This window comes from Macrosteles quadrilineatus, unplaced genomic scaffold (assembly GCF_028750875.1).
Source record: "Macrosteles quadrilineatus isolate MER2022 unplaced genomic scaffold, UCM_ALF_1.0 Scaffold_3__2_contigs__length_128488019, whole genome shotgun sequence".
Lineage (NCBI taxonomy): Eukaryota > Metazoa > Arthropoda > Insecta > Hemiptera > Cicadellidae > Macrosteles > Macrosteles quadrilineatus.
Genome location: NW_026542596.1, coordinates 67867221 through 67884424, shown reverse-complemented (window position 1 = coordinate 67884424; position 17204 = coordinate 67867221). Strand labels below are relative to the sequence as shown.

The 17204-nt window shown below is 34.4% G+C and overlaps 1 protein-coding gene across 4 annotated transcripts in view; it reads left to right on the top strand.

The window, feature by feature from the left end:
- The first annotated feature begins 1264 nt into the window (after window positions 1-1264).
- Window positions 1265-17204, top strand: part of LOC128989579 (pericentriolar material 1 protein-like) — a 69220-nt gene continuing 53280 nt past the window's right edge. Inside the window, exons 1-8 of one of the 4 annotated variants that reach the window (XM_054411489.1) lie at window positions 1265-1482; window positions 5874-6049; window positions 7984-8086; window positions 8738-8817; window positions 10040-10195; window positions 11451-11564; window positions 13431-13496; window positions 13743-13820. In XM_054411489.1, the coding sequence (XP_054267464.1) occupies window positions 5897-6049; window positions 7984-8086; window positions 8738-8817; window positions 10040-10195; window positions 11451-11564; window positions 13431-13496; window positions 13743-13820 (750 nt within the window). In that variant the 5' untranslated portion in view covers window positions 1265-1482; window positions 5874-5896. Of the gene's footprint in view, window positions 1483-5873; window positions 6050-6526; window positions 6596-7983; window positions 8087-8737; window positions 8818-10039; window positions 10196-11450; window positions 11565-13430; window positions 13497-13742; window positions 13821-17204 lie in introns of those variants that run through there. The other 3 variants (XM_054411490.1, XM_054411492.1, XM_054411491.1) reach the window with 3 other exon arrangements.

Sequence of the window (17204 nt, the reverse complement as noted above, 5' to 3'; positions counted from 1 at the left end):
AGCCAAAACTCAGTCCTTGCTCTGCACACTGAAGCCACTAACAGAAAGAGATGAGCCGGTTAAACTTCTAGGTTTCTGGTTGGATCCCAAACTAAGCTGGAGCTCACATATTGATAGGGTATGCGCACTGCTGTCTAGGGTTATTTGCCTCCTAAGGAAACTTCGGAACATCATACCGAAGAAATTCTTGATAACTGTGTACCATGCTCTGTTTCATAGCCATCTTATGTACGGCTTGGTACTTTGGGGTAATTCTAATTCATCAGCAGCACAGGACATATTATTGCTTCAGAAAAAAACTGTAAGAATCATAATATGTCAACCGACTACAACGAACATTGTAGGCCCCTTTTTAAAGACCTGGGCATTCTTACAGTCTTCAGTCAATACGTATTGAACATCTTAATACTACTGAAAGAGAATGTCCATCTGATTGACCGAAGAGAAGCTCATCACCGCTATGACACCCGGCAAGCACTACACCTTGACATGCCGCGATGTCGTCTCACCCGCACCCTCAAAAGCTATCCCCGCTATGCCATAAGGCTTTTTAATACCTTGCCGGATTAAGGTGCGAGATATGAACATCACCTCTTTCAAAGCGGCCATCAGAAATAGCTTGGTAGATAGGCCACTATAAATACTCTCTGGAGGAGCTGAGTGAAGAGCCCCTAAAAGCTATATAAGCCCTTCCTTAAAAATGGGGAACACGTTTTATTTACTGCCACAGCCTGATTAAGTTTGATTTAGTTTATATGTATGTAAATTGTAAATAGTAGTGTTATTTTAAATGTATATATAATAACGCAGTCTATCCGACATTGTCGGTCAACGACACAGCACACAAGTATCAAGTAAGTAAGTATTGTATATGGAAAAGAAATCTATTACAACACCGTGGGGATTGGCAATAAAAATGTATAGAATAACTATTTATAGTGTGATTCGATAAATAATATCATCGATTATACATTTATACTTTATTTATTTATTTATAAATCTATTATTTACCCATGATACGCTAATTTTATTATTTGGTTAGTGCATAATTTACTTACATTTACTTTGTATAGTGGAAAGTTTAATAATCAATGACACCGTGTACATTTTTTAAATTTTTTTCTATGGTTCTAAAAGGTAGAAAACTACTGTTGGACTGTGCCTCTGTGACTTCTGTCTTCTGTCTGACACATCAACGAAAAAAAGTTTATAGATTCAGATTGACATAGTGTCAGTGTAGTGACGCAAAACAAGTGAAAAATAAATAAACATTCTTCGTATCTTTAATAGTCTCGGTCGCCAGGAAAGGGACATTTTGCAATTAACTTATATCTAGTTTTTTAGCAATTTAAATTATTACTTTTGATTTTCATATTTAAAGTGGAACTAACAGACCGTCATCCAGATTAATAGTTTATAGCCTATCATGTGAAAAATGCAAGTGTCATATGGTGCTTGGGCCTAGTCCATTGATTCAAGTTGGTATGTCTTTTGATATCTAAGTTTACTGTAACATTGCAGTTAGCCCTTTTAATTTATCTACCTACCTACAAATTATTGTTCTGAAAAGTAAAAGATTTATATTAGGCCTAGGCCTACTTTGTGGGCTAAGATCCTGTCGTAGCATTGTGTTCTTTTCAATGCTGGGTAGGCCTATTGCTCACGAATCATAGAGGTCCTATTTGTTTACCTTAGGGGCTTCTAAAAAAAAAAAATGTTTTTTTCTCATTATTTGGCCTATATTGAACACTTTTTACGTTTGGCACTTTTAGGGCAGACGCCTATTTCACACTGAAAATCGCAAAAAATGCTATAAATCGGCAACTTTTAAATTTTGAATAGCAAATCTAACCTAGCCTTGGGTCTTTTCAACCCTCAATTTCAAACTGAACCGTAGGAAGATCTTAAGTTAGTTTGTAACATCAGCTAGGCATATTTGACGTTTTAAGATCGATTCACAAACATCAGTTAAGTTACCGTACGGCGACTGCACTTTACTTTAGGTCCTACACTCATTCGAATGAAAATTTTGATTATTCGATTGTTTCATTCGATATATTGTTTGGTTAGTTAGGTTAGGTTAACCTTACCTAACTTACCAAACGATATAACTTATCGAATAATCGATATAGGCTATCGATAGATATTTTCATTCGAATGGGTGTAGGACCTAAAGTAAAGTGCAGCCGTTACGGCACGTCACAGGTCAGTAAAATCAGTCACATCACATTCAAAAAATTATTCTTAATTGGTTTTTCTATTGGGCTATCTACACCCATTCGAAGCAGGTCCGTCAGTCGATCTGTCGGCGTCTTTCAGTCAATTTCAGATTTCTTCCCACCGATATTGTTCAGATTGTTCCGACTTCTGACAGATGTGTAATGTAAGTAGGCCTATGTGTTTGAGGTAAAAGAAAATGTTTTTTTTTATTTAGGCCTAATATGATTGAGTTTATAAAGCAAGTTACTGTTTGTAACAATCAACAAGTTGTAGACAATGAAAATTTGAAAGAACTTAAGCCTATGGTGTTTTAACTTAATTATAAATTCTTGACGGTAACATCACCTTGATGGTTGATTTACACTTAATAGCCTAGGCCTATATCAGTTCCGGCACTTCACAGTCTACGAAAATTAGGTACTTTGGTATTATCCAGGGGCCACCCTTATACAGCACACTGCGGCGGTTATGTTAGGTTGGGTTAACATAAATATGTTTGTAGGACTTTCCTCGTTTCGTTCTGAATCAAACGATTCCAGATGAGTCATCCTTTCGCATGCCAAAACCCCTCCAAGTACGTCAAGGTCAGGTTGTTGACGGAAGCACTAAAGTATGACTCATCTGGTATCGTTCGATTCATAACGAAACGAGGAATGTCCCACAAACATGTTTAACCCAACCTAACATAACCGCCACAGCGCTGTATATATACAGGATATATCCACTTGGTGGATTATAGTGGGCGTCGCCGCTCAACTTAATCCTCGCCGACATCGCTGCCTTCTGGGAGCCAAAATTCAAACGCCGCTAATCGTAATCATGCTAAATTTGGACAGTAAGTCAATTAAAGTATGTTCTTTCTAATTATATAGTTATTTTTGGCCTCCGCTAAAAAAAATCCCTAAAAAATAAGTGGCCTCCGGATAATACCAAGGTACCGAAAAAAAAATGGATTTTCTGTTGCACTATCTACACTCATCCAGGGCAGGTCTGTCAGTCAATTTCAGATTTAGCCTATTTCCACCGATTTTTGGACTGTTCGGACGCCTGACGAACGTTTTTTGAGGTTTAGAAAATAGGTATTGTTTTTGTTATTTAAGTAAAATGATTGTATAAGTTACAATTTAATTACCTGCCTACTTTTAGCGAATTTCCCTTTAGGGAAGTAGCTATTACGGTACTGTAGGTGGCACGGTAAGACCTGGACCCGGGACCGATTTACTTTTTCATTTTGATGTCCCCAGAGGCCAAAAACACCATTCGTTCAAATTTTTATGTATGTATATATAGATTTATATATATATATATATATAGGTATATAATATATATATATACGCATAAACAAGCAAACTACAACAGTTTACTTATTCTCCATAAGAATAACATGGGAATTTTTAATTTACAATTTCCTCCATAACCAATAACCATACAAAAACACTACAATATACTGAATTATTTGTTTTTTTAAAGGCCGGTCTACACGCAAGGATTTCGCGAACGTTTTATCTGCGCAGGTAAAACGTTGCAGTCAAGTCGTTGCAAAGAAATGCGTCCACACGGTACAGGTTTCAGCACCAACTTTTAGTGCAGTTTTGTGATAACTTTCAGTTTATGTGCATGTAATATGATGGAAGATGTGTTTTTGTGGTCGATTTCTGCAGCCAGTGTTACAAGAAAGCAAAGAAATAAGTCTGAGAGACCCACTATGGTCAAGACGTTGGTTACTAAAAAGACAACCAATTTCATAATAGTTTCTCTGTTCACGTTTGAATCTACTGCTTTGTATTTTTCAAAAGTATCAAGGTCTTTTTCTTATCACAGTCACTATACTCCTTACTCTTGAACCTCCACAAATTAAGGAAACTTCTGCAGAGTTCGATGAATTCAACAATAAAATCACGGAAGCATTGTTGAAGATATGTGATCGTAATTAAAAAACACACTTATACCTCTGACAGCACGTGAAGAAAACACTGCATACTGGGGGTTTGAGCGTGAAGACGGAGTTGAAACGGATGACAGTGTCCACACGCAACGACTTGTCTGAAAACGTTGTCAAAACTATGCTCTCCGCAATAGTTTTATCGCTCCGTCTTCCGTCTCCGCGCAGTTCTAAAAAATGCACAGTTTTGCGGTACACACGCAACGATTTACTTGCGCAGGTAAAACGTACGGTAAATCCTTGCGTGTAGACCGGCCTTAAGCTCTTAAAAATGGTCTAGAGGAAAATTGGGAAATTTTATGTTTTGAGGGTCAAAAATGAGAAAAACCAATTTTTACCCCATAAATCCCCCCATAAAACCCCGTTCTCATGGTCCGATCATGCTGGTTCGCGAACTCGTTCGAATAAACGTAGGTTTACACATTTGTACCAAATTTCATCGAAATCGGATCATTTTTGCTCGAGTTATTGTGCTAACGGACACACACACACACATACATATATATATATAAATATATTTTTATTACAAATATTTAAATATATATATATATATATGATTTTGAACGGATGGTATTTTTGGCTTCTAGGGACATCATAATGAAAAAGTAAATCGGTCCCGGGACTAAGTCTAACCATAAGACCTACGGTAATAGCTTATTCCCTATAGTGAAATTCGCTAATATTCCCTATAAGGAAATTCGCTAAAAGACTTAGGCCTACGTCTAGAAATAATTCATTATTGTTTCATAAATGTCAGCCAACGAACCATAATAAACCAAATTAAGAGAGACATAAACTTAGTTTTTAATAAGGAGATTTGTAAGCATAAACAAAAAAAATTAGTGGACCATTAAATACTCGTATGGTATTATTATATTGATCATATAAAGTTGTCTTAAGTTTATTATGTTATAGTCTAATTTAAATGTGATAGATTTAATGACTTTTAAGTGATAGTGAATTTTTGTGTTATAGTCCAACATTTAGGCCTACCACTAATAAATTAATTATGAGTTGGAGGGAGGGTGGGGGTGGACAGCCCAGTGGGCTAGTGCGCATGCGCGTATTCGGCTATGCGAGCTACGCGTAGCTAGCCGGCGTAGCGGCAGTGCTGTAGCTTCCGTAGCTCACGTATTAATACGCCAGTGTGAACACTCTCTATGATTTACATTAAGAGCTACGTCAGCTACATATTTCGAAAAAGTATTAATACATCTGGCTACGCCGGTGTGAACAGTCCTTTAACATACCGTACCTAGGCCTAAATGTCATAACTTAGGGCTTACTTTATATCTGTTCTAGAAGATAGGGGCCCAACATTTTCAAATTTTCTTGGATGACATTTGTAATTTGGCAATAAATGATTGAAGTACCTAACAAAAGGCTGACGTTAGCTAGTAGTGAGATCAGGTTTTGGACCGTTCCCTCACAAAAAAGTTTTTAAAAATGCCAGCTAGGCCTAGGGAACACATAAAGTACTGTATATCAAATCAGCCGCTGCTGATCTATCATAGACTTTCATTGTGTAAATTTGTGGTAGGCTATAAATGTTTTCTAAAGAAAGATAATGTTGATCCATGGTTAGCAACAGACTGTGGGTTGTTGCTATTAGGTTTTTAAGCAACCGTAATGAGACTTATCAACTATGCAATCGTTCTATTTTATATGTAGCTTAAATCTTTTTTAACTGTGCACGGTTTTCCTTTTACAGTTTTTAGCAAAGAGTAAATAAGGATGGCTCCTGGAATCGGAGGAAACGGTGGAGGCCCTCGCCAAACTGGAACTGTTCCTAAAACCAAATCCCACAACGAAGCATCACGAGAGTATAACGGAGCGACTCGTCGAGATTATCATCCCTTCAATCATGTCCACATGCCCAACAACCTGGTAAACCTATTAAATATATATACAAGAGATGGAATACCGACAAAGATTATCTGGCCATACTCTAACATATTTAGGCGTAGGCTATAGAAAAAACTTTCATATTACACGATATGCCTACTGGAATGTTGGATCCATACAATACCAATACACATTTTAAGACTAAAACACCCCCGCCGCAGCAAACCTTCAGTTTTTGGGAAATTCGCTAGGACAAAATTTAAGCCTAAATCAATTAATCAGTTCATTAAAATAATTCATATTCTATAAAATAAAATTGCAATTTTTACACCTGCGAATATTGGCTATTTTTTCTACAATATAGAAAAGCTATGTCAGCAATTAGGTCAAGTTCAAACTAAACAACTAATTACCACTCTTATTGTGCAAGTGTGTGGATGTATACCCAGGTATTTATAACAATTTGGGTGGTAACCAGAGGAATTGTGGTGTATTTATTTTTAGAGACTTGGCCTCTTGCCAATGGGTGGCCATATTGTGAAATCTTTTGCCGCCTTGTGGTCCTCTGACAATCCCATGGCTAATCCGGTATGCTGACATTTTAGATTATATTTACTGTAGGTACTTTTACATTATCAGATTACACATAGTAGGTTACACTCTGCACATATTTAAAATACTTACGTAAAATGTGTAGCATATTAGTAATAGTTTTCAAAGGATCACATCAATCGGAATTGGGACTAACCTCATTGGCCAACTGATGACATATTTAAATCTTGTTCCAAACATATTCAAACTAATTCCAAGTTAATTTTATTCCACCCTGGGTTTTCTATATAACTAGTTGTTGGTCCTATTTTTAAATGTAGACTTAAATTTTAATGATGTAGATTTAAATGTTTGAAATTTTAAAACAATGATTTCGCGTGTTGACCTATCGTAATCTGATATGTTTTATAAACTGTTTGGTTATAATTATTATGGTATTTTCTTAATTTGTCTGTTTAAAGATGATCATTATATAACAATATAGGTTTAAACGATATTTAATACAATATTATGAATTGACAGAATGCATGTAGGCCTAATGGCAGTCTTGTCAGAATTGACTGAGTTTATTATAGTGTCTTGAGTTGCTCAAAGGTTTATTTATTATCTGATCAGCCCTTTGCTATGATTTTTATTTTGTTGTATACCCAAACATTCTACTATGATGATGAATTCAGTCATTTGCAAAATCTTGACAGTCGTACATAATTTTAACTCTTATAAATTGGTACCTAATGCTAGATTATAAGTATTTGTTCATGCTGTACAAATTAAATTAACTGAACGATGAACGCTCACTTCTATACTTTAGTTTTTTTACCAAAATGAAAATAAACGTAGGTATCAAAACCAAATTAGGCAAAATAGTCGTTACATGATATGTTTTAACCTAGTCATTTTTCAAAAATGCAGTTTTCAAGTGATTAACCTAAAAAGTAGTGATGGTAGAATCCAGGAATTTCAAATCTCAAATCCATTTTTTTTTTTAATTAAACCTCGAATCTTTGAATCTCGAGTCTCAAAAATAATTACAAATGGGCTTATGGTGATTAAAAAAGCAAGAATGGAATAGGAACCATTTAACACAAATAACCACCACCACGACTATAACCTCTATGGTTAGTCAATGTCACAGTACTGTATATTACGACGTCAATAACCTCTATGGTTAGGCAATACTGTGTTCTTTTCTAAAAAAAAATATTTTCAATCTCGTTAATTGAATCTCGAATCCAAATATTTTCTTAGGATTCAGTGGATTCGAGATTCAGACTCGACACATCCCTACAAAAAAGAAAACCCTTTGAGAGCAGCTTTATTTATAAAACCATGCATATTACAAATTGTGTCAAACTACTTTGATGCAATCTTCTGAAATACTTTCTGTGGAACTTGTTGAGAGTGGTTAGCTTGGTTTGTTGTAGAGCTCGCTGGACTGGCAGCCTGTCAACGAGACGATTCCTCACCCTCGCAATCGCAAGGAATCCAACACTTCAGCCTCCAGGTTTTCTGAATCTTTTGACACAGGTGAATACACTTCGTATTTTTTTGTGTTACCTTTCAATTTAATGTGAGGCAGTAGGCTACAGTAAATTCTTAAAAACTCATTCTCAGGATAACCCAACTTAAAGAATAGCAACCTAATCGCCCAAAAATCTAATCGCTTTGGGTGCCTTACTGTAGCAAAATTCTGGAGATGAGCTAATGGTTTTTGTTTGTTTCCACATTTGTTATCTGACCTTTTTTGCTCATTTGAGTTTGCTTTATTGATTATTAATATCTACTGAATGCTCAACACTATAATAGCCTATGGTTCACAATATCCATGTCCATGGCAATATTGTGAAAAATATTAAAAATAAATGTTGTCTGTTGTACTGTTCTATTCTTGAATACTACTACTCTACTTTGGCAACTAAAATGTCTACCCTAAACTTTGGCGGGTTTCGTTTAATTGATTTTTGTTGCCTATAGGCTAATAAAGTCTATATACCCTACAGAGTCACTAGAAATTGCTGGAATGATTGTAAACCATTTTACTGGCTGCCACATAGAGCGAATTTTAAAAAACCACACCCAGTGATTCCAATACAGTGCACAAGTCTTATGAAAGACATATTTCTGTGCCCATATCACTTGATGCTTGATCATGATCCTTATACTTATGTTTGTTTCCAGAAGAAAATGGCGTAACACAAGACAACTTGTGGTTCAACACCGGCCAACGCCACTCTGTGTACAACAGCGACGATGATGAGGTGAGGGCAGTTTGTAATGAAAAATCCAAATAATAAAAAAGACAGGAGATATTCAGTTAACAGTTTTACGCTTGTATTTAATAATTAGCACTCATTTTTTATTTGGGCATGTGGTAAGGTACCACAACCAACCTATGATGGGTATTTTAATATTGTTTTTCAATATTGTAATTCCTACACAGATAGTAAAGAGTTGAAGAACATTATGGTACAGTCTAAAATGATTCTGGCTAGGTTTGTTTGAAGAGAACATTTGAATGCAAATGACAATTATTCCCAAGTATAGTTCTATTGCTGTGTAGCAATTAAAACAATTGTTCAAACATTTGGCTCGACTAATACACATTAATTACTTGCCAGAGTTAATCACCTTTTGTTAGAGAGAACAGCCAAAACGGGGTAACAACTGTTTTACTAGTCACTTGACGTGTTTTGGCATTGGTTTTTAAGTAATTACAGGGATTGTTGATTTCGTCTAAATTTTTTTGTTCTATTAGGCTACAAATCGTGTTTTTTTGTAACTTCTACTTGCAGTAACTAGTTAGTCCTTCTTAAATTTTTGATTCGTTTAAATTTTGTTGTTTAATCTGTAAACCTGTTGAAAAGTTTAAATTTGTGTACCTACTATAGTATTCTTGTCTTATAGCAGTAATAAAACTAGGAATTTTGAATCTCAAATCCACGTATAATCCAAACAACAGGTAGATCTCGGTTGAAGCAGATTCTGATGATGGCATCGTAATGTCAAAAGGGCCATAACAAAAGTTACAACTTTTGAGCTGATTGACGAAGGTAAAGTCTACTGCTTGTGTTACATTACAGCTCAGGGGCTGGCAAAATTATCAAAACTAATTTAGGTAACTCAAAAACTTGTAACTGATTTTAAAATACTTTATGACAAAATCAAAGCAAAATTTTGTTGTGTTATCACCCACGGCAGTGTAAAAATATGGGAGTGTTATCTTGAAATTAGGGTTACATTGTTATCATTTCCAACATGTACAAAAATGTTGTAGAATTTCAGTCCCAAAAATTAAACAAACAAAAATTTTAATGAAGTCTAGAATAAGTTTGAGACTTTCGGTTGCCAGCTGTTGGGCAAAGGGTCACTAAAACTGTTAGGGCATTTACATCCGTATTCAATGGTAGTTGGAGTTACAACTGAACTGACATACAAAATGTTCTTCCGCAACCGATTGAGAACAATGTTGTATTGATATAGGTATCTCAAGCGAGCTGGGCCGAGAACGGCTACAAGAGCAACAACCTAGGACAGTCAGACAAGGCGCAGCAGGTGGCGTCTCGGCTGCATCAGATCAGAGACTATGTCAACCAGACAGTCAGCATGATGGACGGGCTGCGAGCTACCGGCGGACAGGTACCTCAATATAGGCCATAACTTGGGCATTTGAAAAATATGGTACCAGCGATAGCAGCTTAGAGGTCTATTAAAAAATGAATGGACATTTTGTCGGATTTGCATCATTGAACAGGGCTGTTGCCCCATTTTTGTGTCATATTGTTTGTAGGCTACCTTCAGTATTCTATTTAGATGTTGGGACTAGCACTATCATACAGTAGTAGGCCTATTCATGTCATTTGAACTTTTACGCTGCGGAGATTTTGTAATTGAAAATCTCCAGTTGTAAAGTATGTGGTGTAATAAAGGTTTTGTTTGTAGAAAAGCTACTGACCAATTGAAATGTATTGCTAGATTTGTTACATGAACAATGAAGGAATAATATTAGTTGGGGCGAAATCTGAGGAAATGTTCATTGATTAAAAACATTTCTGAATCATTGTTCTTCATGAGGCTAACAGTGGTGCATTTTGTGGCAAATATTTTGGCGGTGAAAAATCTTTGGGTGAAAGATGATGGGGTCAGGCTCCCACCACTGGAGCATCTCATTAGCTGGTAGCATCTCACCATCTGGTCAAAATGGCTGATATTTTCCAATTATAACTCTTCTATAAAGTCTTGTGATTTTTGTTTTACTTTGTCCCAGCAAGTGCATGATCAATTTGGTAACTGTAAAATTCACAACCAGTCTGGGGAGAAATGTTCTGAAGTAGTTGGAAAAATTGATATTATGTTTGATTTAAAAGGGCACTAATGTTTTTAAAATGTTTTCAATTCTTTATATGTTTGATTTATATAAGTTTATGTATTAACTATCTGGCTAAAAAACAAGGTTGGAAATGTCTTTTGAAGATGCTTGAGAATGCTTTGAGATGCACAATGAATGGATTCACTATGTTACAGATAAGAGACACACACATAGGCCTACACCTAATCAAAAATAAATTATCTATAAATAATTTTTTTTTTTTTAAATTTGTTAATAATTCAAAATTTCTTTGTTGCCAAATTGTTTTTTTTGTTTTTTTTTAACTTGAATATTAACAATAACATCTAGGTACATTTGGCCAACAGCTTTAAAAAACAAATTAGATTTAGATAGCTATTTTTTTATTAACTGAAAACAAAATTTGAATTTGATCAAAACAGTTTCTAACTTTTAGGCCTACCATGCTATAAATTTATCCATTTGTTACCACAAGAACCATATAGCCCCTGTTTGATGTCCTTAAATACTGTCAAAATTGTTAATGAATGTGGTTGATGATTGTAGCGCAATATGGCTCAGCACGAGAAATTATCCTCTATGCTGGAAGGCCTGCGAGACAGTGAGTTGAAACTTCAATCCCTGTACGAACGACTGCAACGCAACCCTGCACAACCCAAGGTGAAGTGCTTGCTAAAAACTGATATTTCTTGATCAACCTTATCTTTTCCCACGGAATTTAAATACCAATAATCACTAAATACCTAGAAAGTAGGGATGAACGGGATTGTACTTTAACGGGCAGGACATTAGGCTATCTGTATTTCCTTTGTGATTTTCAACAAAGGAACGGAATGGGACTTTTCTTTCTTTGCAAAAGGGTAACATTACCCTAGATAGTTTAAAGATATTGAGCAATTGCAAATTGCATTAAACCCGGAAAAAAACTATTTTCAGTCTTTATTGCATGAGTTTGTCATCATGAATGCAATGCTTGATCTTGCAACTGTCGTTATTATCTACTGCTAATGTGAGGACAACATCATCTTCTCCCAAAGTAACAATTAAATCATCAACATCCCCTGTGATTGCCTCAAGACAGTTGGAACAGATATTTTTTCTGAAAAAATCCTATCAAAAATATTTTTTCTCCAACTTTCCAAGTATGTTGTGATCTGTCCATATCCACGTTATCATTAAGATAAGGCAATGAAAACAGTGCAGATATTTCACTCACCTTACTAGGTATTTTTAGCTGTTTCATTTACTCATGCTGACTAAATGTTTGTGTTGATGCCAATATACTTCTATAAAATACACAAAAAATATACTCATTAGCTCATTTTTAAAGGGGTTCTAAAGATCCAGTCATAGCAATAATTAAAAACACATTTTCTCTCCAGATAATTTAAAAAGTTCATGTCAATGCTTTAATTGTTAATTTTCTTTGTTCCTTTATGAAGAATATAAATTGCTGGAAATATTTTTTTTTAGTTTCACACTTTTTGACTATGCAGAATTGTGAGTTTTTAATCTAATGTGTTTGTTTTCACCAAAAACCTAACTATCTTTGGAACCTAAAAATTCAATTGAGATAGAACTATCCATTTTAACTTTGACGTAGAATACAGATATTCAGTCCTATGTCAGAAGTAAGTCAATCCAAGTCATTGCTATCATATCCATTAACTGATATCCCAAATGAAGTTTCTCTATTCACTTAACAAGGATTGTTTCTCTCTGTGCAGCACTTTGGTTTTGTATTGCATGCGTGCAGACTACTAGAACTCATTACTGTACCTGATATATGTTGAATGAATTACCTTAAAATGTGCTTTGGTTGATCTGGTTAAACAAATGTTAGTTATCTAGTGTTCGTATAGTAAATGTCTATTTTACCACATGAGCCTCAAACACACGGTTAGCACACTAAGGTTTAGCTTTCTAATTTTGTGACTGACTTTTAAAAATTATAATTATTATTATATGTGTGAGTAATGTGCCGATTAATACCTCGTTATTGAATTGAAGTACATAGCTTGGGTTGACTGGTTGATACTAGAAAATCGTATTACAGCAGCTTAAACTGTATTTTCATTACGTTTTTATGTGAATCAATAAATATGCTCCTCTGATAATCCGACCTTTTTTGCGTTCCGACCATGCCTTTGGTCCCATTGGTGACGGATTAGCGAGGTTTTTCTGTATTACCATTGACTAGTGCAGTATCATACCAAACAGCTGATTTATTTAATTATTTATCACTTAACACAGAATATTGTCTCTAGTTAGTGACCATTTTAACAGATTGCACCACTCTTTTTTGGCTTCAATTTTTTACATTACTTTGGAAGTCTATTCTCATGTCTAAATATGACACTGAAAAAACCTTTGGAAATTGTTCAATAGAGAATTTATCACAATTAAGAGATTTTTCATCTTGCATTTTAAACACAAAATAAATACCCATTATTTATGCTTTATTTTGTGACATTAGGCACTTACAGATGATTTATCTAATTAATTCAATTACTATCCATTTTTCAGGGGGAACCAGACAATTTTCCTGCTCAACAAATGCTAGATACATCGAGAGAACGTGCCAACACATCTGTGAGTACTTCAGTATATTGTGTGTAGGAAAAACTAAATTAATAAAAAATTACCTCTTGCTTATTAACTTTTGATTATAACAAATCAATTTCTAAAAATTAAATGATTTTAGTTACATATTAAATGAATAATCTCAAGTTTTCCTACGATATAAAACAATAAACTATTTCTATTTGGAATAACTCAATCAATTTAATTTTGCTTTCTAGAATATTTTACAAACTATTTTATTTTTTTTATTTTTAGGTCACATCTTCCTCAAAATCATCAGAGGCAGCTAGGAAAAATGAACTGAAGAAGCAAGTGCATATATCTCAGTTGAAGGTATATCTTAAGTTAGTGTTTATAGTTAATTAACATTAAGCCTATGCCAGTTATTTTGAATTGACTGATTTTACCTACATTATTTTTGTACCTGAATCCAAATATCTATTCTCTCTCACAAACTGTTAGTGCTCTTGATACACTAAGTCAATAGTTTTTCCTAGAAATATAACAAGTAATTTATAAAGCTATTAAAATGCTGAAAAATTTTACACTAGTTTTGAAAGCTCCTCCTTCAAATCATGTCTATTTAAATGAAGATTTTTAAAATTGAACTCGAGAATTCTTAGGCATTCTTTTGCAGTAAGTTTTGCTAAAAGCAATCTACTTTGACAAAAAAATAACTCCAACAAACCTACAAACTAAGGGAATTTCTATTTGTGTGATTAGATTTCACTAAAATATATACTTGAAAATTTCAAAATTAATACTTGTTTAGTTAGCATTAGGCTTAACGAATACTCATTTTCTGCTCCAGGGAAGATGGTTAAGTGCGTTTTTTGTGTGCTGAAATGACTAAAACAGTTTACTCATTCTCCAAAAGAATAAACATTTTTTGGGGGGGAATTTTCTTCTTAACTATTAACGAGGTGTTTTAGCCCGTCCTATGTACGGGAATTCAGTAGTCAGTTAAAACCGTGTACAATTCAGATCAGCTAGTTTACACATATAAAGACAAAGTTTCTTGCAGTTTTAATGTGAAAAATCATCTTGTAAACAAATGTTGTGTGACCAAATATGCTTTATTCCATCATAAGCCTATACGATATGCATTTTAAATCCGATAATTTTACAATAAAACAGCAATTCTGCAATTTTTACGATGTGAAAATTGTTGAAGTGAGATTTGCAGCCGATTCGCACAGACGCACACTGATTATAAGTAGCCTGGTGTGTATAGTCAATGGTAATAGTCAATTGAGAAGTGTATAGACCTAGTCAACGATACCACCTTTCATAGCATACCTGCCTCTTCCATAATTATTATCACCACAATACAACTACTATACACAATTCCCAGTAGGTCTGAATAGAAACGACCTAAAATAAAACGAAAGTATCCAATAAAATTCACAGTACACATAATTTAACTTTGGTGTCCTAACATCAAAACTAATAGTGACACCCATCCTTTATATCAATTTCACTAAATTAATTGCTAAATAAATAAGCGTAAACAAAGAAAAGTAAAAACAATAACAGTTTGTTTTGAAACAGCTGTTTGGTTCAAATAACATTCATTTGAAAAAAAGAACTGGTCACATGTAGCAGGAATATAAAAAGTAAACACGCTAGTAAAGCTAATGACGTAATTGTCAATGTTTATTATCCATACCGTTATCAGTTCTATCCTTGATAATAACCCACCCTCATTGAATAAATGTACATCGTAATTTCCCATATTAGTTAATTTAAACTACAATATATTCATAGTTGAAAGAAAGGGGGCGCTTATATAGGCGCCCCCAAACGTAACCACAACTGAAAACGATTTCATAAAAGGATGGTTTGTCTAATTGCAGTATCCTAGGTCAATGTTGACGTTGTGTTCAATCTATGTCATCCATCTGTTTATCTTTGTATAAAACCTGCCTGAGGTTGTGGTGGTAATTTAAAATCGTGATTCCTGATTATTCTTGATCATTCTTTGATTCTTCTTTTTATGACATCAATATTTCCGGGCCTAATCTGAACAAAGTTAAAGCAGACAAACATAATTGTAAACAAAAAGCTACCATGAAGAATTAAAACATGTAAACATTGTTATTTTTCTAATCTTTCCTTGAAAAGTGGAGCAGTAAAATAATTTGCATTTATCCTCTTTTATTAAGACTCGTGTAAGCCTCGATTTGTACTGTGGTTTAATTAATTTTGGTTAAAACTGTGGTCTAATTATCTCTACTAATCTTACTTATTTCCTATAATCAATGACAAAATAAGAGTAAATAAAATAACCTCATAGTTCCATAGTTTATTTTTAACCAGCTGTTAGTTAAAACAAATTATATTGCTCTAAAACAAATCGAAGATTACTAAGATTGCGTTAAAAAATATATGAACATCCTAGTATTTTACTATGTATATTTAATTAATCTGCCATCCTCTTACAGAAGAATTGAAAGCATCAATGATTAGCATTACACATAGTATAAATGAGTCAACCCTAAGTATGTCTTTATATTTTTATCCAAATGCTGAATTTGTGATACAAAAGCTGAATGTTTACAGCTGTTATGTTAAGCAAATTATTTTATGCCAAAAGCTAGTTTAGAATCTTAGTGTCGGCTGCTAGACTTTTTAAAAATTAAAACTTAATTTCTAAAAAACTGGGACCCTTAACTAAAATTATGGCTTCGACATTCCCTAGTTCTCAAAATTATCTTTCTCTCGACCCAAATATCATGAAAATCCATCGAGTGGTTGATTCAGAATCGTGAAATAAAAAAACACGGTTTCGTTTTAATATTATAGATAGTACAGCATTTCTTCAATTTACTAGACTATTTGTTTCTTAACCTTCTAAACAAATTGTTTGGGAAGAGTCTGCAAAATTTTACTTTTTGAGCGTTAAAAATTGGAATACCCCATTTTTACCCCCACAAAATCCCAATCTCATAGTCCGAACATGCTGGTTTGCAAACTCATTCAAATTAACGTACATACACTTTTCATAGCATCTCATCAAAATTGGATTATTTTTACTCAAGCTATCTTGCTAACGGTCACATGTATAAATATAAAATTGGACAGATGGTGCTTTTGGCCTCTGGGGACTTCAAAGCAAAATAAAGTCAGTTTAGGTCTTACAATGAGATCTACAGAAATAGCTTATTCCTCTAAATATGGGAAATTTGCTAAAAGTTTGGTGATGACATTATTTTGCAATTGTTTTGCCTGGTTTTATTTTATAGGGAACTAGCAGAGTTCCTGTCCTTCGTGCGGGATTGGCATATAAGAATAAATGCTTATTGCAGTTATACTCAAGCTTTGCGTTTGCAATGGGGGGAGGCACAGTTTGATCAAATTTGCTTCTTTAAATTTACTGTATATACAGTAGACCCCCTCTTAACCGACCTCGTATTAACCGATAATCGGATTATCCGCCTTAAATCGTAAAATAATACAGTTTTTTTTTAACCGACCTTGCTTTGAGAGCAGCTCGGTTTAACCGCCGCTTTCTAGGAATCTCGGCATTTCCGCTCCCACGCTGGGCGATGATAACTGACCCCTACGCTTATCTCCACAGAATATGACTAAGAATAAGTTATTTTGTGTTTATCACAAAAAATATAGCACAGCCTATTGTCAGTTTGTCATCATCGTTCGTAGCTCGAGCGCATCTGATCTGTTTGTTATCTGTGCGGCAAATTTATAACATCGTAA